Source organism: Hylobates moloch, unplaced genomic scaffold (assembly GCF_009828535.3).
Source record: "Hylobates moloch isolate HMO894 unplaced genomic scaffold, HMol_V3 SCAFFOLD_5, whole genome shotgun sequence".
NCBI classification, from domain to species: Eukaryota; Metazoa; Chordata; class Mammalia; order Primates; family Hylobatidae; genus Hylobates; species Hylobates moloch.
The window spans coordinates 139,890,409-139,912,713 of NW_026652280.1; the positions used below are offsets into that span (position 1 = coordinate 139,890,409).

The following is a 22,305-nucleotide window of genomic DNA, read 5'->3' on the forward strand; positions in this document are numbered from 1 at the left end:
CTCATCTGAATGGAAAATGCAGAATCAGAAGTTCTCTCTTCACCACCATGCCATCTGGTATTAGTCATCTCCCCTAGGGTCTTGCACAGCAAGGGTTTGGTACAGCACATCAGTGATTTTATTGTCTGTTTTCCTCCCTTATTTGCTCCCTTAGTCAAAGCTTGGGTGGGTGACAGGGGTAATAAAATGCAGATGCATGCAGGCATCTGGAGAAGTGTTTCATAGCTGACTGTGTATGCAGTAGAAACCACTTTCAGGGAACTGATCTTCAAAGTGGACCAAAATGGTCAGAGAGACAGAAAGCACTTGAGGAAATGGTCAAGCCCATTGTCCACATCAAGCCATGTGAGCTGGAAACTACATATTCCTGCTGCCACATGGGAAACAAACAGCACTATTGAGTGTGATGTGCCCAACGAACAGGCTTAGGGCAAACCTGCCTAAGACACTGCAAGGTTCTGAGACCTTATGCCTGCCAGCCCCTTTCAATCTCCTATTCTGTTTCATGTGGCTAAATAGTCTCCAAGTAAATAGGGAATATTGCTCCTTGGTTATCTCATCCAGCTGGACCCTAGGCATGTATGGAAACACTGGAAATGAAAGTTTGTTAAGCAACATAAATTGCAAACATTCCAAACTACAATAGAAAAACACATCTCACAGTAAATGCTGATCGAAGCCCGCTGCAGATGGACGTCCCTCCTGAAGCTGCTGCAGGTAATCTTTTGGCGAGTGTGTCCCTGTCACTGCCACTGTTTATCTGTATGAGTTCACTTTGTACATGGGCAGCACTGTCAAATGTCACCATCCCAACCCAGGACCCCAGCTCAACTGTCTGTAGCAGGAAAAGCTGGCCTGCTTGATTCAGTCGATTGAGGCGGTTACCAGTCTAAAAGGAGAAGCAAAAGAAAAACAGGTTATGTTTAGATGGAAAGACTAATAACAGAAAAGGCCATAGGGAATTTGGAAGTGGCTGCCTTAAGGTATAGCAAATAACCACAAGCTTACTTGAGGCGTATCCTATGGGGAAAAATTTGTTATTTATATTTAGCAGCACCTTTGGGTAGAATTTTAGGGCCAGTGTATAAATAGTAAAAGATAAAAACAGATGACATAATCATTAAAGTTCAATGCATTAGTAATAATTCTAGATAAATTCTGTATCAGGTGATATGGTTTGGCTCTGTGTCCTCAACCAAATCTCATCTCAAATTGTAATCCTCGTAATCCCCACACGTCGAGGGAGGGACCTGGTGGGAGGTGGGAGGAACATGGGGGCGGTTTCTTCCAGGATGTTCTCGTTATAGTGAGTGAGTTCTTATGAGATCTGATGGTTTTATAAGGGCCTAAGGGGCTCTTCCCACTTTGTGCTCTCTCTCTCTCTCTCTCTCTCTCTCTCTCTCTCGCTCCTGCTACCATGTAAGACATGCCTGCTTCCCCTTCCACCATGATTGTAAATTTCCTGAGGCCTCCCCAGCCATGTGGAACTGTGAGTTGATTAAACCTCTTTCCTTTATAAATTACCCAGTCTTGGGTATTTCTTTATAGCAGTAGGAGAACAGACTAATACATAAGACTACGGACCTATAGACTTATATGTTGTCAGTGAAACATTACAAATGTTAAGCTCATATAATTCATCAGATCTTGGCTCATAAATTGAAAATTAATTCAATTTGGCAAATGAGATAGTTGATGCTGAATCTTTGTGAACAAAGTTGAAGTGGGCATTTCTGAAGATAATGTTACAGTTATAACTATTCTGGCCCTCGGGTTATGTTTATTCCCAACTAGTTCCAAGTCAGGGTCCAGAACATGCATATCTGTGACCAGCATCCAGAAGACCAAGACTCATTGAACATACCGCCATGCTTCCAGATTTATCTAGGACTAAACACACAATTCTTTGTCCAATCTGCAGCAATGAGAAGGTGGGATTGGGTGGCTGTGTTGTCATAGGAGTGGTTTTCTTAAAGTCCTCAGAATCACGGATCACTTCCCATGTGCTTCGGAGATTGCATTTTTGATTTTGCTTGTTTGGAGCTTCTTTGTTGTGGTTTTGTTCTGTACAGAATTCAACTACCTGAAATTGTCAATGAAATTATATAGATAATGGTAAACTATGTGGTAAAATATTTAATAGTTTGTTAGACCTGTCTGCTCTGATAATGCATAACCTTGGCTCAATTGCACAATCGCTGTAGAACAGTGCTGGGGAAAATCACAGTAATAATGCAGATTTCCTACCTTAAACCAGGCCTTCAATCTCATTGGACTCTCAGTGCTCCTCAGCAATCCATTTACCTCCTCTTTTTGGTTTCCTTCCTACTCCTCAAATTTACCATTTGAAGCCATCACTACTCTCTCCAGCATTCCTCTCTTGGAACCATCTTATCTCTCCACCCTTATACCACCAAACTCCACTTCCTTACTTCCCACTCATTTACCAACACACTATATTCCAACCTTCAACTCCCAATGTTCCAGCTCTCTCCAAAATCCACTTGGATGTCTCACATGCTCCTCAAACTCCGCATGTTCATTATTGACCTTATCACTTTTCTCCCATCTGCTCCTCCTCCTCATGTATTTCCTAACTTGATGTCACCACTATGAACCCCATCACCAAAATTAGGAAACTGGAAGTTTTCCTACCTTTTCCCTCCTAAAAAGTACCCAAGACCAATACATTTCACTATATCTCAATTTCATCATCTTTTCTCCATCTTCAATGAAATATCCATCACCCAAGCCATCACAGTTCCTCCCTCAGATAATTGCAGTTTCCTTTGTGACTTTTCCATCTTGTTTCCTCTCTGTTTGGTCCACCTCACAGCTGCCTGAGAGTCTTTCCTCTTACTCCTCTGCTTAACACCCTTTGGTGGCTCATGATTGTTCATACATTACAATCCGCTCTTCATATACCAATGGCAAACTCTATGACTTGGAGCTTTGCTTCATTCTCCATTCTCATTCTGGCTGTGTATTCCATGTCTCTAATTTACCCCACTATAGCCTGTCAGTTCCCAAACTTGCCAGCCTTTGGCATCTCTATTGCTCCTCCTCTGTATTCTACATTGTAAACTCTACCTTCATGTTCAGCCAAAAAGTCACTTCCGAAATGTTTCTCCATTTTCTACTCTTCCTCCTGACAATTTCCATTCCACCCTTTATAGCTTCACAGTATCTCGTAGAAATTTCAATAAGGCCCCTTTAACATTGCAGTGCACTTACTGGACTGTAAATCCATCTGATATGGTTTGGCTCTGTGTCCCCACCCAAATCTCATCTTGATTTGTAATCCCCACATGTTGAGGGAGGGCTCTGGTGGGAGGTGATTGGATCATCGAGATGGTTTCCTCCATGCTGTTCTTGTGATATTGAGTGAGTTCCCACGTGATCTGATGATTTCGTAAGTGGCAATTTCCCCTGCATTCTCTCTCTCCTGCCACCTCGTAAAGTGTGCCTTGCTTCTCCTTCGCCTTCCACCATGATTGTAAGTTTCCTGAGGCCTCCCTAGCCATATGGAACTGTGAGTCAATGAAACCTCTTTCATTTATAAATTATCCAGTCTTAGATATAGTTTATAGAGGTGTGAAAATGAATCAATACACCATCTATTACAGAAACCTGCTTACTAAATTTTGCTTCCTCAAAATTTAGCCCTAGTGCCTGACACATAACAAAAACTCAATATAACTTTGTTTTTTGAGTAACCTTAACCTCTCTGCACCTGAATTATTAAATCTACAAAATAGTGATAGTTATTATGCAGAAAATAAATGAGAATATATGCACTAAGGTCAATACTAACACAGCCAATAAATGATGGTTCCTTTCCCTTTCTTATGTCATATAACACTTGCTAGTATTTATATCCCTCGCATGTGAGGGATTTTTTTTTAAGGCATAGTATACAAAAGAGAAGTAATATGATTCCTCCTCTCAGTGACTTTACAATATTATCATTCAATTACAAATCCTAATATCTGGGATTCTATTAATTTAGAAAGCAATCATTAGTTGTACAACATTTTTCTCTTTATGTGCATTTTTCAGGTCATGTGTTTCGGTAATGTTTTTATGTTATCAATATGGATACTTTTTAGGAAGAAGAACTGAAAAACGTTTGTGTAAACCCCAGGCAGAGGCTTCCACACCTGACTAGGCATCAGATTTAACTCTGTGGCTAATTGAAAATATATAATCTGGGCCTCCTCCTGGAAGTTTCTGAATAGGCCTGGGAATGGACTGCAATGCCAAATAGAAGGACGATGGGCCTGGTGAGCCATGGTGCATCACATTTTAAAAACTTATGCTCCGGCCAGGCGCGGTGGCTCAAGCCTGTAATCCCAGCACTTTGGGAGGCCGAGGCGAGTGGATCACGAGGTCAGGAGATCGAGACCATCCTGGCTAACACGGTGAAACCCCGTCTCTACTAAAAAATACAAAAAAAATTATCCGGGCGTGTTGGCGGGCACCTGTGGTCCCAGCTACTCGGGAGGCTGAGGCAGGAGAATGGCGTGAACCCAGGAGGTGGAGGTTGTGGTAAGCCGAGATCGCGCCACTGCACTCCAGCCTGGGGGACAGAGAAAGACTCCGTCTCAAAACAAACAAACAAACAAACAAAAAACAAACAAACAAAAAAAAACTTATGCTCCATTCCTATTGACAGACTCTTGCAATTTATTGCACCCTCTATTCCAAAAGGAAAATGTAATTTTATATGAGACTGGAAGATAAGAGAGACTTCCCACTGAAGTCAGTTAACTGATGCCTTCAATCTCATTTTGCGCAAAATTTCTGATTTATATATTTAGCAGTAATATCAATAACTGGCCAAGTTCATTTTATGACCAGTTAGTCACTAAAAAATTAAGAATTTTGAAACTATTTAAAGCTATTTAAACTATGTATAAACTCCCTAATGTAACCAACACTCTTAACAAGATAGAAAATTTCAGTTAACAACCAAAAGCAAACATGCAGTCTGAAAAGAGCTCTCTGAAAGTTAAATCAAGAGCCTACTGATCATGTCTTTATTAACTAATAAAAGGAACTGCCTAATCCCCCTGGGTAAAGTCCTTATTTAAGTAAGAATGTGTGTGCTTGTATGCCTTTGTGAGTATTTGAAGTAATCCTAAGCACTTGAACTAAAAACTAGTGGGAGGGAGATGATGGAGAAGAAAGCGTGGGCACGAGGAGAGTGACAGGAAGGAAGACAGGACTTTATCCTTGACTTGCACGCCCAGCTTGTCCCAGAGATAATCCACTGCTCACTGATGATTTCTCTAAACTTTGATTCTCCCTTGGAGCACTTGGAGTAAAAGCCTCACTAAATTCATAAGAATCTGAGGGAGGGGGTGAGAACAAGGTACTTACAGAATCAACATGTTGTGCAAACATTATAGAAGCCTTCTCCGTCTGGTGGGATTGGAGTACAAACTCACATCCTTTTTCATAGAGTCCTGTTACTTTATTGAATGTGCATCTTTTGGTGTAACAGCTGCCTCCCTGACACTTCTTTACTACATTTGTACCAGTAATACCTGCTGAACATCTGAAAATATAGGAAGGTTAGATGTTTAGGTGATGTTGTCATTTCAAAGGGTCAGAGTCTATGCTCAGTTTCTGACAGATTGCCTTTCTGTGATTTTCCTCTCATGATCCAAGAAACAAGGACATCCCATCATAGCAAAATTGTTAACTTGTCATCAGAGTCATTTCTGTTTGCCAGAAAGTATCTGAGGGGATTACAAAAATGGCATCAGAATGTATTTCTATGCAGCAGAAAAGCCAAGTCTGGCTTAGGGCTGTTGTTAGCATTAATACAGACTGAGTCCTCAGGCACCTTTGAATCTATTCCCTTCATCCATAGAAGGTCAAGAGCCCTCTTTTATTCCCACAAAAGATTTGCTGACATTTCTTGTTTGTTTGTTTTCTAATTAGTTTATTTCATATGGTTTTTGTAGAGTTCTGGTATGTTCATAGGTATTTTAAATGTTTCCATGCATTAGGTATTTATGACTTTTGTTGCTGTTATAGTTGGAATGCTTTCCCCCACATCTTATTGTTTAATTGTATTTTTTTAAGTATATAACAATGCATGAGCGGTATAGAAAATTTGGAAAATGGCAAAAAGCATGAAGAAAAGAAAAAAAACATGTCTCACCATCAGAAATGAGCTACTGTTACCATGTTGAAGCATTTTTCACTTTGTATATATCAACATAACACTCACTGCACAGATAGCTTTGTTTCCTGCTTTAAAAAAACTTAGCATATTTAATTTTTTAATATTATTATTTACTATTTTTCAAAATGTGGCTGGGTGTGGTGACTCACACCTGTAATCCCAGCACTTTGGGAGGCTGAGGCAGGCGGACTGCTTGAGGCCAGAAATTTGAGACCAGCCTGGGCAACATGGCGAAACCCAACTCTAGCAGAAATACAATGAAAATTAGCTGGGCATGGTGTTGCGCACCTGTAATCCCAGCTACTTGGGAAGCTAAGGCACGAGAATTGCTTGAACCTGAGAGGCAGAGGTGGCAGTGAGCTGAGATTGCGCCACTGCACTCCAGCCTGGGAGACACAGTTGGGACTGTCTCCAAAAAAAAAGAAAAAAACAATTCAAAATGTGATCTTAATAATTTTATATCTTTTAATACTATCATATGTATTCAGACTAACTTGTTGAACTTCGTTTTCCCTCCCAATTTGTCAGTACTAAAGTAAAACATCAATTAATAAACAAAATTTCATATCCAATTTTGACTGTATTTCCAAGTTTGCTCTGTGATTGATTCCCTGAGTAATTACTAGATCCAAAAGTTTGAACATTTTAAATCCTGTTGATACAGCTGCTCTATCATTTCCTTACAATGCATTTTTAAACATGAAATCGCAGGATCAAGACTTTTTTTAATTTGATATGTGTCACCCAAATTGCTTTCCAGAAAAGTTGCATGAATTTATGCCTCTAACAACCATCTCTGAGAGCTTTCATCCCACTGACAGTAACTTACTAGACAATAAATGCATCTCATCCTTGTCAAATTTACATCTATCATTACTAGTAAGTATGAACATTTTTATTATTGGACATTTTTATTTCATTTCTTTAATTTTCTTTTTCTTGAGACAGGGTCTCACTCTTGTTGCCCAAGCTTCAACCTCACCCCCAGGCTCAGGTGATCCTTCCACCTCAGCCTCTCAAGTAGCTGGGACCACAGGCATGTGCCACCATGCCAGGCCAATTTTTGTATTTTTTGTAGAGAAGGGGTTTCACCATGTTGCCCAGGCTGGTCTCAAACTCCTGGGCATTTTATTTTCTTCTTTTGTAAATTATCTATTCTTCTCCTTTGTCTATTTTTCTATTTGGATGTTACTGTTTTACTGATTTTTCAAAAGCTCTTTATGTGTTACAATACTAAGCTTCTAAAGCCTTTCTTTTTTGTTTTTGCAAATATCTTTTTCTGTTTTTTCCTTTTTATTTAGTTTATGTTTGGTTTGTGTGCAACAAAATTTTTAATTTATATGTAGCCACATTTATTATTCTCTTAGTTATATTTTTCAATGATTGAATGCATTGAAAGAGTTTTGCTATCTAGGGATTTGATACTTATTAACATTCTTCCAGTTTTCATTATCATTTTGCTTTTTATCTTTAAAGAGTCTGTTAATTTTTTCCCCACACAGTTAAAAAATTGTCTATCTCAAGAAATCCTTTCTTCACAGACTTGTAATTCTACCTATAATAACTAAATTATCATACGTGTAAATGTCTGCCCACATTGTTGTTTTTTTTTTTTTTTTTGAGATGGAGTCTCACTCTGTTGCCCAGGCTGGAGTGCAGTGGCGTGATCTCGCCTCACTGCAAGCTCCGCCTCCCAGGTTCATGCCATTCTCCTGCCTCAGCCTCCCAAGTAGCTGGGACTACAGGCACCCACCACCATGCCTGGCTAATTTTTTGTATTTTTAGTAGAGACAGGGTTTCACTGTGTTAGCCAGGATGGTCTCGATCTCCTGACCTCGTGATCCGCCTGCCTCGACCTCCTAAAGTGCTGGGATTACAGGCGTGAGCTGCTATGCTCTGGCCCACATTGTTTTAATTAATGTAGTTTTATAGCATATTTAAAATTTGAAAAGTAAGAATTCCCTTTATTACTTTCTTGTCCCCAAAATGATCTTAGCTGCTGTCTATGCAACGAACTCTTGGATTTTTTTAATGAGGTAAAAATTGATGTACTTTTGACCAGAATTTCATAAACCCTATATATGAATTTTGTTGGAGTTTATATCTTCCATGAATTGAATGTCTCTCAATTTACCTTGGTTTTCTTTTAACCCTTTGAGAAGGAATTTATAGTTTTCTTTAAATACGTCTTCCACATCTCTTAGCATTGTTTCTACTTTTATTATACCTTTCATTGCTGTCTTGGAGTATTGTTCTATTATATTTTTGAACTGGTTATTGCTAATATATGCAAAAGTAATTTGAATATTTATTTTGTATCTGGTCACCTTATTGGCTTCCCTTGTCAATTTTAATTTCAATTTATTTCCTTGTGTTTTCTACGTGGATCACAGATCATCTGCATAACAATGATTTTCTCTCTTCCTTTCCATCTTTTTAACCTCCCCAGTTTTATTACATTGGCCACAATTTCCTAAGCAAGGTTGAATAATTGTGATAATAGTGGCTATTCTTAGTCCTGGCAGTGTCTCTAGTGTTTCCCTATTAAATATGAGGTAGATTGTTGGCTTTGAACAGATGTTCTGTATCATATGAATGAAGTAACCTCCTGTCCTGGGCAGTGCTGTTATTTGTGTTATTGCTTCTAAGCCTTAAAAATAATTTAAAATTTTGGAAGATAATGAGCAATACATATTATTAATATATTAAAATTAAAAGTTTTAAAGAGGACATGGCAATCATGTCTTATCTGTGGAAAGAAAAACGTGTTGTATATGTACTCATTTCTAGAATATCTCTAGAAGGAAATACTACTAATCACCCTTTCTGCCAAGGCAATATATGGTGTCTAACTGGCTGGAAGCTTAGGAAAGAGAACTGGGAAAGAGGTATCAGGTTTGGAATGGTGCCCACTGGGTTTGAAAAGTCAAAGCAAGGTATGATTGCATCAGAGAAGCCCCTCTGGGCTGTGGTCCATGTAGTGCAGAGTGTACAGGGTGAAGGCATCTCTTTTTTTTTGGGATGGAGTCTCGCTCTGTTGCCTAGGCTGGAGTGCAGTGGTGTGATCTCGGCTCACTGCAACCTCCGCCTCCTGGGTTCAAGCAATTCTCCTGCTTCAGCCTCCTGAGTAGCTGGGATTAAAGGTGTGTGCCACCATACGTGGCCAATTTTTTTGTATTTTTAGTAGAGACGGAGTTTTGCCATGTTGGCCAGCTGGTCTTGAACTCCTGACCTCAGGTGATCCTGCCTCGGCCTCCCAAAGTACTGGGATTACAGATGTGAGCCACCATGCCCTGCCCACTTGATGTCTTCTTATGCCTGAAGAGATCCAACAATGAGGCATAATATAACGGAAATGGGCCAAGTGTACAGAGTCTGACTGTTATAAAGAAAGGGAAAAGTAAAGAGCAGTAGTGGTCCTGTGGGAGAAATGGAAGCAAAAACTGTGTTCTGAGCCCCTTTTGAAAAAATTGTACTAGGTCAAGATAGTTAGGAATCAAAGCTGAGTGCACCTCCTTAAAGAGCCATCAGGCAAGCAAGACCAGAAGCAGACATGGAGAGGGTGTTGTACCAACTTCTACTTAAAAAGAGGGTGTTGTTTTTAAATGCAGGAATAAATGTGCATTTTTATCAAGTTTCTTTTGAGAATCTGTTGGAACAATCATTTATTTTCTTCTTTTCTTCATATACTATATTCATCCATTTTTGGATTTCTGGAAGACATTCTTACTTGGCTTTAATATGTTTGTTTTTCCCTTAATTTTGCCAGATGTAATTTACTATCCTTTTATTTGAAATCTTTGCCTCTATCTTTTTAGAGAGCCTGTAGCTACAGAATTTTTTTCATTCCATTTGTCAGGTTTTAGTATCTGAGTTATACTAACTCTTTAAAATAAATTAGGAAGTTCACTGTCACTTCTGTTTGCACTAAAGCAGTTTTTGTGCACTGAGACTGCTGGTTGCAAGAATTAGCCCATAAATTCATGGCAGCCAAGCGTTCTTTCCAAGTGTTGTTCTTGATTTCTACTGACATCGCGCAAGGTTTAATTCAAACTGGGAGGAGTTTCTGTTTTGCTTTGATATGCGGATTGTTTTTCAGGTAAGTTTCACAGTCCCTCCCAAGCCCATTCATACTGACAGAGTCCACACAGATACCATTCTGGGCCGGGCATGGTGGCTCACGCCACCATGATGTCAGAGGTAATCCCAGCACTTTGGCAGGCCGAAGTGGGAGGATCTCTTGAGTCCAGGAGTTCAACACCAGCTTGGGCAACATAAGGACACCCTGCCTGTACGAAAACTTAAGATCAGCCTGGGCAACATGGTGAGACTCCATCTCTACAGAAAATATAAAAATTAGTCTGATGTGGTAATGTGTGCCTGTAGTCCTGGCTACTCGGGAGGCTGAGGTGGTAGGATTGCTTGAGCCCAGGAGGTTGAGGCTGGAGTGAGCTGTGATTGCATCACTGCTCTCCAGCCTGGGTGACAGAGTAAGACCCTTTCTCAAAAAAAAAAAAAAAAAAAAAAAGAAGATATTATTCTGCCCTCAAGGCACTAAAGAGCCTCATTAGCTCTGCTTATGTCACTGATGTTGGTATGGGATGATGGAGATACTAAACACAGCAACTGTAGATTTTTTATAGTTGGTACAGTTAAAAAAAAAAAAGGAGGCAAATGATTTCTAGCTGCAGAGTGAAGAATTCAATTAACTGAACCACTTGTAAACAAAATGGTAGTTTTGTGGAAATCTGAAAAAGAAGGCACTAAGAATGAATTTGAATTAGAAAATAAGCCAGGACACACATTTTTTAAAGTAATCAATTCAAGAAAAAAAAGGTTGCAATTTAAAATAGTTTGGAACAAGTTAAATCAAAATATACATACCTTACTGCTTGGATTCTTCCATTGGATAAGTAGAATTTCTCATCATTATTGTACTCATCAAATACTCCCCATCGTAGATGAGCCCATTCATGGACAAATGCCCTACCTGTGAGAAAGTATTTTAAAAAACTGATTACAATAAGAATGGCAAAATTACCTTCTCACATTGGAAGAAAGCAATGTTTGGAATATTTATTCTTTGCTGTGTTAATTTTTTAAATTAAAGACTTGATTTCTTTAGATTTAATATCATAACTGTATATTTTCTTAAAATATAAATACTTATTTTGGCTTATCAAATGTTAATCAGGCACCTAGTAAGTGCCAAGCCGTTATTCAGACACAGAGAAACAGCTGCCCTATCCTCACATAGCTCCTGGCGTAGTGGAGGGCATGTGTGATTAGAAGCTAAAATGCCTGGTGGTGCAGGTATGATGACAGAGGTCAGCAAAGGCGGCTACGGGAGCCCAGGCATTCCTACAGCAGCCAGGGCAGCATCCTCAACCAATTCTCCTCCCTCATGGCTCCTATCCCATCAGACCTCAAGATCTGCTTACTCCATCTCTGTCTTTTTTATTCATTCTCACCTTTCCAGGCCCATTGCCACTTACTCCTGAATTGCTGCAGTAGTCACCAGATTGGCCTCCATGTCTCCATCCTTCAGGGTAAGTCCAACTTCTCAACATGGTGTACAAGGTCCCTGATGCCTCAGGCCTGCTCTTCTCTGCAGCCTTATTTCTTGCTGTTCTCCACTCACTTCCCAAAGTCTAGAATTAGGATGAATTCCTGAACTCCTTTTTTTCCTAGGTCATATCATGCTCTTGTTCAACTCTGGTCTTTTTTTACCTATGTTTCCTTAGCTTGGAATACTTCCTTCCTATCTTTGCCTGGATAACTCTTATTCTTCTTTGAAAATCAAGCTTCTGTGTGCCTAGAAGCCTGCCCTGAAATCCTCATCCTAGGCCCAGTACTCTGTGTTTGCATTTCACCATCTCCCGTTAGGCACTTAAAATGATAAACAGTCATTGCTACTTACTTGCCAGTCTCCCACAATAGAAAATTGTCTCCATGAGGACAGACAATATGACTTCTTCACTGTCATATTCGGGCATATAGTGTCTAGAACTTAGCAGGCATTCAGTGATATTTGTTAAACTTGAGTGAATGACGTATGTACAGCTCAGTTTTTCTGGAATGTAAATTCCAAGGAAGGCTGAATTTGGAGGGTTATGTGAGGTGGGACACTCTGTGGAAACTCTAGTATCCCACACTAAGGATTGGGACTTTATTCTGTAGGTGTTGGTGGTCTCTTTAACGATGATCGTGGGAGAGTTGGAGTGGAGTCACAATACAGAAAGGAGACATTATAAAGGAATGGTTTTATATATGATCATGATGGCTGGAGTGGGCTCAGGAGTGGGATGGGGCAGTCAGGTCAGTCAATTCAACACTTGTTTGTTGAGCCATACATTGAGAATGTTCTGTTCCTGTTATGGAGGTGAAATGTGTTGCAGAACAACAAAGAGGTACGCTTGACACATCCTCTTGACCAGGTCTTTAAGCGCTCTAGTGTGTTTGGGGATGGGGCTTGGATAGCGTTCTTTCGTTTGCTTCTCTGCCTTATTCTGTTAAAAAAAAATCAAGCTGGTTCCAGGGTATCCAAATCTTTTTTGAGGTAAAGAAATCTAATGCTAGTTATTTAGTAAACAGTCACATTTGATTCTTGGAAAGTACATTTTATATATATGTCATTACTTTTAATATTTCCTCCAATAATTGTTATATGTACCTCATATATAAATGATAAAGTTTATTTATCATTGGAGTTTTTTCTTTAGTTACATGTTTTTGAGAGCTGAATTGCAAAGGTATTCTGTCTGCTACTCAAAGTGTGATCCACAGACCGGTAGAATCAACATCTCCCGTGAGCTTGTTAAAAATGCAGATTCTTGAGTCCCACCCCACACCTAATGAATGAGAATCCACTTTTTTTTTTTTTTTTTTTTTTTGAGACGGAGTCTCGCTCTGTCGCCCAGGCTGGAGTGCAGTGGCGCGATCTTGGCTCACTACAACCTCCGCCTCCGGGGTTCACGCCATTCTCCTGCCTCAGCCTCCCAAATAGCTGGGACTACAGGCGTCCGCCACCACGCCCGGCTAATTTTTTGTATTTTTAATAGAGATGGGGTTTCACTGTGTTAGCCAGGATGGTCTTGATCTCCTGACCTCGTGATCCGCCCGCCTCGGCCTCCAAAAGGAGAATCCACATTTTAACAAGATTCATAAATAATTTGAATGCACGTCTGAGAGCACTGCACGTATACGCCATCTGGTGGCTATTGTATGAATTGCAGGCAGAAGATTTAATTCCGTTGTCTCCTTACATATCCTTAGAAACTTAATACAAATTAAATTCTTTTACAGTTATAGTATGATGCTATAATAATAATTTACGAGAATTCAAAATACCATATTTATACATGTATCTAAAGTAAATTAAATTCATAGCTGAGAAATGCTGGAAATTCTAAGTGAAATGCATGTTCTATTTTAAGTGAAAAATGCTATGATGTTTTATCTCTAATAGTTTGGCTTATACGTGCTCACTCACAAAGATAATGCTAGTGTTGATACACTTTGAACATAAAATAGTTAAATTGTATGAGAAGTATGGTAGAATATTTCATACCTTGTGGTCCATATTCACGTAACTTTTTTCCTGCTATGAAATCAGGAGTGAGGTGGATCCTTTCACCCTTCTCTCCACAGTTGCCCATCTGCTCAGTGTAGGGGTCATCATTACCTGGAGGAGTAGACTCGGCAACCAGAACATCAGCCTGAAATTTAAGAAAAAGTTTTTATCATCACAAAGTTTCAGCAAATGAATTAACCATATTCGTACTGGAGTAAGTTTCAAACAATCACATTTGATTCTAGAGTATTTTGATTTTAAAAAATCTTGGTTACAGGAGAAAGTGGAATTTTAAAGAAAAACTTGATATTCTCACATTTTTGTAGGTCTCAAGTTTTGGTCTCACATAGTCAGCCTTTGTCTGCCATGTTTCAGGAATCAAAATGGCAACATTTTTGAAATAAAATCGTTTTCCTGTAGCTTCGAACAGATACGGAGATGCCTGGGTCACCATGTCCTGGGAAGAAAAAAAAAGCATACATTAACAATGGACTGAAAATAAATTAAATTATCAGTCATTCAAATTCACATCTGGATTTCACATTTTCAAAAACTAGTTTTTCGTTAAGATGGGAAGAAGAAATGTAGAAATACCTTTTAATAATAATAGCTAAGCTTTGAGAGCATTTGCCAAATATTCTGTGTCACCGAATAATCAGTAACAATGCAGACCCTGGAGACAGACTCTAATCCTGGCTGCACCACTTTTTGTGGAACATTTGGCAATTTCTAATTCTGAGCCTCAGTTTTCCCATTTACAAAATGGGATATTATATTATAGTGACTGGCTGATAAGGTTGTGGTGAGGAACAAAGTGAAGCATGTGATGTGCTAGGAACAATGTTTACTTCACACAAGCAAGTATAAAATATTAGCTATGCATTTCACTTGCTCCTTTGAGGATCCATAAATCTCTGAAGGTGAAACTGAGACTTAGTATAATTCTCAAGGTCTCACAGCAAGTAGTAATGAAGAGAAAAAGTGAATGTGATTTTAACACCTGCTGACTCTTGTAATAATTTTGGGATTATATACTAAGTCAAATTAAATGTAATACTAAATGTTGTGGTATTATTTATTTATTCATTTTTCTTTTTTTTAAACTTTGCCAAGTGCTGATAGAAGTATTTATTTTTCGTGCAGTGTGGTACTAAGAGACACAAGAAAATAGCATAATTATATATTTTCAAATTACACCTAATTTTACTTCTCTAAAATGAAATAGCTACAGTGTTAAATTATAAATGTGTCTGCAGGTTCCCTGAGATATGTTAAGACAGTAGAGTAGGGAGAGTGATAGAAGATACTGTTATAGAAAGGGGGCAGTGTATCTGTTAGGACTGAAAACCATTTGCTTCGAAAGTGAGCATAGACCGAGGAAAGAAGAGGCTGGAGACTGAGCCCAGGGAATGTGGGGGACCCCAGCATTCAGAGGTAGAAAGAGGAGGAGCCAATACAGGGGCCTCAGAAGGGCAGTCAGTGCCTGTAGAGGAAATGAGGAGCTGCGGGATGAGAGTGCTATAGGGAGGAGGGTGTGATCATCGGTGTCAAGCACTGCTGAGCCATCACTTCATATGAGGACTAAGAACTGATCACTGGACTTGGCAGCATGGTGAGCCCTAGTAGCAGAATAAAGACAGCAGCTCCTTAAGAGTGGATTCAAGAAAGTGGGAGGTGAGGCAGTGGAGACAGTAAATACAGACAACAACAGGTTCAGAAGTTTTTCTGTGAACTAAAGGGGAATGGAGAAATTGGCAGCAGCTGGAAGTGGACTTCAGGACAAGACAGTTTTGTTTGTTTTAGTGGGAACTATTATAAAGTATTTCTAAGCTAACGGAAAAAAAAAAACCCAAAAATGTAAAAGAAAAAGGGGTCATTGCAGGAGCAAAGTCCTCGTGGGAACAGACCAGAGTGACTAGACTCCATTGCCTAGTGGGGGTCGTGTTAGGAGCAGAAACGCTTCATCATTTTATGGGGAAGCAACACTTGGGTATTAGTGCATGGGTAAGTCCTACTGTGCCTCTTCCTAAGGGGTAAACTTGAGGAACTTATTTTATCTCTGACCCTCTGTTTCTCCCTTTCAAATAGTGATAATTATGGTTGCCTCTATTTTTTTTAAGTGTTCTTAATGATTTACGTTTTCTTCTTCTAAAACTCCCAGATTTTTAATACTCACTAGGAGAGTTTAATATTATGTCATTTTAAAAAATAAAATTAAAAAATAAGCCAAGATCACCAAAGACTTGAAAAGTAGATATAAAACTTCATATATTGGAGTATTTTACCATTTGACTTGTGAAATGTGAATTTCTAATATCTCCCGGGAAGAATAAGTAGCATGAAATGCTCTTGTCTTCCACATTGTAATAGAAACAATAATAAGGGATCTTTGTTTTGGCATCTGTTCCAGATTTTCAGAAAATCACCTCGTATCCTAATACACACTTAGACTCTCAGGCTGAGAGAAGGTTGGGGGTGACAGTTTATAGGATGGGCTAGAAATTCCATCAGGACAGGGACAGTATATTGACCACTGGACTTCTGGTACCTGACATAATTTAGATGCTCTGTAAATATTTGTTGAATGAATAAACAAACGAATAGATAAATAAAGTGGGTTTGGTAAGTGGAAAACTGGTATAGAAGTGCCAAGACAGGCAGTACCTGGAGTCCTGCATATTGCAGAGACTCCAAAATAACCCTATTGTGTACCTTCTTGTGTGTGTGTGTGTGTGTGTGTGTATGCGCGAGTGTATGTCTGCGTGTGTGCATGGGCTTGTGTGTGTGCACACGTGCTTGTGCGTGTGTGTGTATGTATATTTGACGGGGGAAGAGAGAGTTTCTCTGTGACTCTCCCTTCCTCATCTTGTGACATGTACTCCCCCTGCTAATATTAGCAAGAATGCAGTGGATGGAAGTGGTGCAGAACCCTCAACTGCTCTTGTAGGCAGGGAAATCTGGGGACTGTCCTGCTGAAGCAAGCATTTTTAAAGCTGACTTAGGGGCTTCTGTCCCCACAGGGGCACCAGGGGAAAGTCTCTCATCAGCAAGAAGGTTGTTGGAGCAGAGGGAGGAATGGTTGGGAAAGGTCTCCAAGCCCTCGATGAGGTCCCTCAACTCTGCAGATCTGGGACATCGAATAGGAAGGAGTTAGGGACTCTGAGCATTCTATTCACTTAAGTGTTCTTGTTACAGAGAAGGAAATGATGGAAGCCAACTTATCTCACCCCCAACTTTAGGATCCATACTGGAAAGCCAATTTAATAATTGTAGTGAGAAGTACGTACCTCAGGAAGAAAACCTCCAAGGACAATGAAGTGGAAGCACTTTGAAAGCTCTAGTCACTATATACTGTAGATACAAATTACCACGGTCACTGAAGATGAATACGGCATCTACATTCTCCTGGCATATTGCTGAACCCCACTGTCTAGCCAGAGACCGAAACACACTGGTTACGTGTTTGCTGATGCCACTTCCAAATTTAGAAACAATCAAAAACTCCAAAAACTCACTCAACATTTTAGATGATTGAGAGATTCAAGAGGTCTGAATCTCCCTTTTATCACAGACAGCCTGATCCTCTTTGGGTTAAGTAGGTAAGCTTTATGGTGAGTGACACCCTTCACTCTGTTCCCCATCCCCTACTGCTGCAATTCTCTAACCACACACTCCCAGCAGGTAGAGATGGTTTTCATTCCAAATATTATCTTTCTGTATTTGCCTCTGCTTAGAGCAATGGATCTCTGGGGAAATCCCTCTGGGCCCTTGTTCTATTAATTTTCCATCTAGAGAGAGCCAATGACTATATCCACCATTTATTGAGCTCTTCCTATGTACCAGGCACTATGCATGCATTTTAAAGTTATTTTTTAAAGTTCTAAGATAAATTTAGATTAACAGAAGACATGCAAAATATTGCACCGTATTCTTACATACTCCACCCAGCTTCCCTCTATATGCATGCATTTTTAACTTTGATCCTCACAAAATCCGATAAGGGAGATATTTATTATTATTATTCCCATTTTACGGACTGATACTCTTACTAGTACAGCACTGCCTCTGGATGTGTTACAGCCAGATTCCAGGGCAATCTTTTATAAAGCATTTCCCTCTTAGTTTTAGCTGTGGTTGTTGTACAAGACCTTCTTCAAGAGTATAGATGCCCCTGCCAGGACAGGAAGTCTTCTTCCTTTCCCTTCCGCTACATAAGAGGTAGCAAGAAATCTCTGAAAGGATCCCTTAAATTGGGGCTGATAAAATGCAAGGTTTTCTCCCATCAGAGGGTCAGGGTTGTTCTTACATCAGAGATTTGCATCTGGGGCTCCTTTTAGGATCACAGGGAAGGGGGTTCCAATTAGGAGAATAAAAGGAGAGTCTGACTCATGCCAAGGGTAAAATCAGGCAAAGGATCTGTGCATCTCACCATATCTGTCAAATGTAGCTGACTCTGCCTTACTATAGAACTAAATAATTTCCAGTGACATAATCCACAGCAGTACATATCAATTTATCATTTATCAATTGCCAACAATGTATCACTCTGAGTTACGTGCATTGCATTTATTATCTTACCTGACACAAGAATCCTAATGGCTAATTTATTATTATTTCCATTTTACAGATGAGGAAACTGAGACTTAGACATAAAAATACATGCCAGTGCCGTGCAGCTGGAATAGGGCACTCATGTTCTCTCCATCACAACATTATGCTATTTTTTAAAAAGCATGGGTAATTACTATGAACTTACCTTTATTTGTTGAATGAGTGTTTCATCTTCTGGCACATTGGGGTCGATTGCAACGACAATGCCTTCGTAGCCATTGTTGTTCAGCTGAATGAGTGAATTACTCAGGGCCCCTTCTAGAAGGTGAAGAATCAAGATGAACACAGAACTCTTAAATGGCCCCATTGCTGTACATCTCCCTGTGATTTCTCTCTTTGGAAAATGCGGGTTACGAAGGTGTCTTTCTTTACCATTATATATATACAGATACGAAAATATAGACACACGTTTCCAACTTATCAAAAGTGGTTTATCACAGGTGTTTAACCCCCTGACCTGAATGTGTTTTACTATTGCTCTTGTCTTCAATAGGAGAATGATAACAATATCTTAGTCTCAAATTACATACTTGTAAATATTTCAATTTGCCTTCAGCTGTGCCGGATGCTGGGGTGAGGGTGGGGGAGCCCACATCCGGTTCCTTGGAAGCACTCACAGGTGACAAGCAGCTTGGCTGTTGATAGGTTTGTTTACTTCCTGGAAATGTTTACCAAGCCATGGACACCAACCCACCCAAAGCCACCCCAACCCCCTCCTGCCCAGGAAAATCCAGACTGTTCTGCATATTCAATAAACATTTTGTAAGCCATATATCCAGTTATCCCTCATGGTGGTCTTTACCACAATGGCGGTTTTGTTTACCTTGACATAACCTCAACACCTCTTCATGCTCCCCTTAAACAAGAAAATATTCAATTATATTCCACATCCATTTGTACCAAAAGCATTAGCAAGTGATATAGATATTATTGACTATTTTATAATGGAGAGTAAAGATAAAATGTATATCTTACTTTGCAAAGCATACTCCTTCAAGTTCCTCATCAGACTTCTGCTTTCTCTATTGCATAGCTTCTACCAGTCAATAAAATTCCAGTTAACATCATTAAATTATTTTGCTGAAACTAAATGTCCCTAGAAACATGAATTATGGGCTGTCAGTGGCTGTATATATTCTTTCAGTTTGCCAAACCTCAGTTGGAACCTCTAATTAGCCCTCCATTTTCTTGTATTGAAATACTTGAAATGTCTCTTTGTTCATAAATTCATTTGGTCTTCAGATGGTGGTAAGCATCAATTTCATCTTGTCTAGCATAATCTTAAGCAATTAAAAGGGAAACACTGAAATAGAGTGGAAATACTCAATTATAACGTGGTTGTCCAGATGATCCAAGATATGCTTTTATATCAAAATACGTATACGTTTATTATTCATACAAAATTTAAAAATTTAGATTCCAAGATATCTCAGACCCCAAATGTATGTGTCTTTGCCTGGGTTCCCTAAAAAACAGAGCCTAAGGCAGGCATATGTGCTAAGAGTTTGAGAGTTTAATCCCAGAGCAGTGAGAATGAGGGAATGGGGAAATGAGTCAGGGAAGGCTGGGAAGCAACTAAAGGAGGAGCATTACTAAGCCCTGCAATGGAGAGACCCAGCAGGCCAGCCCACAGGTGCCCTTGCCTTCCTGTGTGGGATGTCTCCTAAGGGGCTGTGCAAAGAAACCACGCCTTGGAGCAGCCCTTTGGAGAGAGGAAGGAAAAGTGTTTGGCTCCTTCTCATCTTCTACAGGCGATCATCTCCCCCCCAGACTTCCTGGCTGTGTCATCCAGCCCTTTTGGCAGTCGCTTAGAAAGAGAGAGCCCCATGCCTTGTGGTATGTGAGGAGCCAGGGGTTACAAGAGGTGGAAGCTTGACCTCGGGCAGTGGAACTGCTTGCACCTGCAAGGAGTGGATAGTGACTGAGGTGGAACAAATGACTGAGTGCCCAGTAGACAGATGGAACCAAGCAACTCTGAGGAAGTTCAATAAGAAGAGTCTGATACAGTCCACTCTTTGAGCTGCTCAGATTCACTCTAGTACTTTCATCATATCAAGTTCCAATATTATAATGTAGGATTTGTGTGTGTGAGCATGAGCTGTCTCACTTTTTCTCTGAGAGAAGGTACAAGTTTAATCATTTACAGAATCTCCTTCAAAGTGGTGGTCAATTGCAATCTGCTCAAATGCATAAGGCAAGAGGGTTATTGAAATAAATTGCAACGCCTGCTGTTACAGCTGGTCTCAAGGCTTTTATAATCTCCCTCCTTTATCACCTATTTCCCTCACTTTTACTCAGCATTTTGGCTGATCTGTATTGTTTGTTCTCTTGTTGGGGTAATCCTACCCTTCATCCCTGAGTGGGGTCTTTAGTTGTCCTGCCTTTGTTGGCTGCAGCTGCTGCATTTCCCTATGACAGAGGTCATCTGGTGTGACAGACTCAGTTTAAGTGCTCTCCAAATTTGCTTGGCATTCCCTGCAAGCTGGGTCTTGGCTGCTTGCTCAGTGGAGAGTTCTGGCTGCTGCTAAAATTCACACATCTCCTAATACCAGTGTTTCTTCTTAGCTTTCCCCAAGAAGAGGGCCTAGTTTAGCATGGCCTTCACTGTGCAGACTGTGTGGGCAGCTCCTCCATTCTCTCCCGTGCCCAAGTCTGGATTGAATGGATGTGCAGAGGCTTTGGCTCAGATAAAGCACTACACCATGGCACTGGGATCTGGCTTTGTCAGAGGCAGCCCAAATGGGCCAAATAACACAAACCAGAGATGCAGGGAGTTAGCACCCTAAGGGACAACCTTTCACCAAAGAATATTTCCAGCATTCTAGAAGTTTCCTTTGCATTCCCTTCCAGTCAATCCCCCCAAAAGATAATTGCTATTCTGACTTCTATTGACACATAGGTTAATTTTGCCTGCTTTTGAACTTCATATAAACAGAAATATGCTATATGTACTCTTGCATTTCGCTACTGTGACATAACATTTTCTATGTGAGATTCAGCCAGGTTGTTGAATGTAGCAGTAATATGTTCTTTTTCCATTCCATTCCACTGTAAAAATATACTGCAATTTACTTACCACCCGCTCTTGATGAACATTTGGACTATTTCCAGTTTGGGACTATTATGAATGAAGTTGCCATAGATGTAAGCATTGATTTCAGTTGCGAATATACAAAGAGTGACGTTGCTGGGTGACAGGGTATACATCTATCTAGTGACAAAGACTCCCTCCTTTGACCAAAACTTAAGTCAGGATCCTGAGTCTTCTCTGACTAGATCTGACCTTGGGCTTCCCTCTCTGTCCTTGCAGAATCCAGTTTGAGCAAGAATCCTGCTAAGTCAGTTTAGGGAAAATCCCCACGTTTGATATCTGACCATTCTCAGCATCTTTCCACCATGGCCTGCCTTCAGCAATGACCCTATCAAGTCATTTTAGCCAGACATTCCTTATCCTTGATGTTTCCTCATAGGCATTTTTCATCCACTAACCCCACCCTTCTCCTTGGTTATAAATTCCCACTTGTCCTTATTGGAGTTGGAGTTAATTCACTCTCTCTCCCCAACTGCAAGACCTCCTTGCAATGGTCCTTGTACCTATCACCATGCCTCCCACCCCTTACTATCTTTAACAAGTGTTTGCATGAAGTTTTTCCTTGATACTAGATTATGTTGATCTCCCAAATACTTTTCAAGTGATTGTACAAGTTATTCCACATTTCCACCAGTACATTGTACTGTCAGTCTTTCTAACTATCCATTTTCTTGGTAGTGTAGTCATATTGTTCTGTGGTTTTGATTTGCATTTTCCCTAATGATTAATGTTGTTAAAGGCCTTTTTATATACATATAAAAAGGTATACTTTTGTGAAGTATCTCTTCAAGTTTTTTTTGCACAATTTTTAATTAAATTGTCTTTTTCTTATTG

At 39.9% G+C, this 22,305-nt stretch overlaps 1 protein-coding gene across 1 annotated transcript in view; it reads right to left on the reverse strand.

Annotated features, from left to right (window-relative positions):
• The window catches only part of CLCA1 (chloride channel accessory 1), a 31,575-nt gene extending 12,843 nt beyond the window's left edge, over positions 1 to 18,732 (reverse strand). Inside the window, exons 1-7 of the mRNA XM_032155461.2 lie at positions 18,526 to 18,732; positions 14,086 to 14,226; positions 13,767 to 13,914; positions 11,081 to 11,186; positions 5,383 to 5,560; positions 1,865 to 2,083; positions 662 to 889 (exon numbers count right to left, since the gene is read on the reverse strand). Coding sequence (XP_032011352.1) covers positions 662 to 889; positions 1,865 to 2,083; positions 5,383 to 5,560; positions 11,081 to 11,186; positions 13,767 to 13,914; positions 14,086 to 14,226; positions 18,526 to 18,687 — 1,182 coding nt within the window. The 5' untranslated portion in view covers positions 18,688 to 18,732. The remainder of the gene's footprint in view (positions 1 to 661; positions 890 to 1,864; positions 2,084 to 5,382; positions 5,561 to 11,080; positions 11,187 to 13,766; positions 13,915 to 14,085; positions 14,227 to 18,525) is intronic.
• Between the last annotated feature and the right edge of the window lie 3,573 nt (positions 18,733 to 22,305).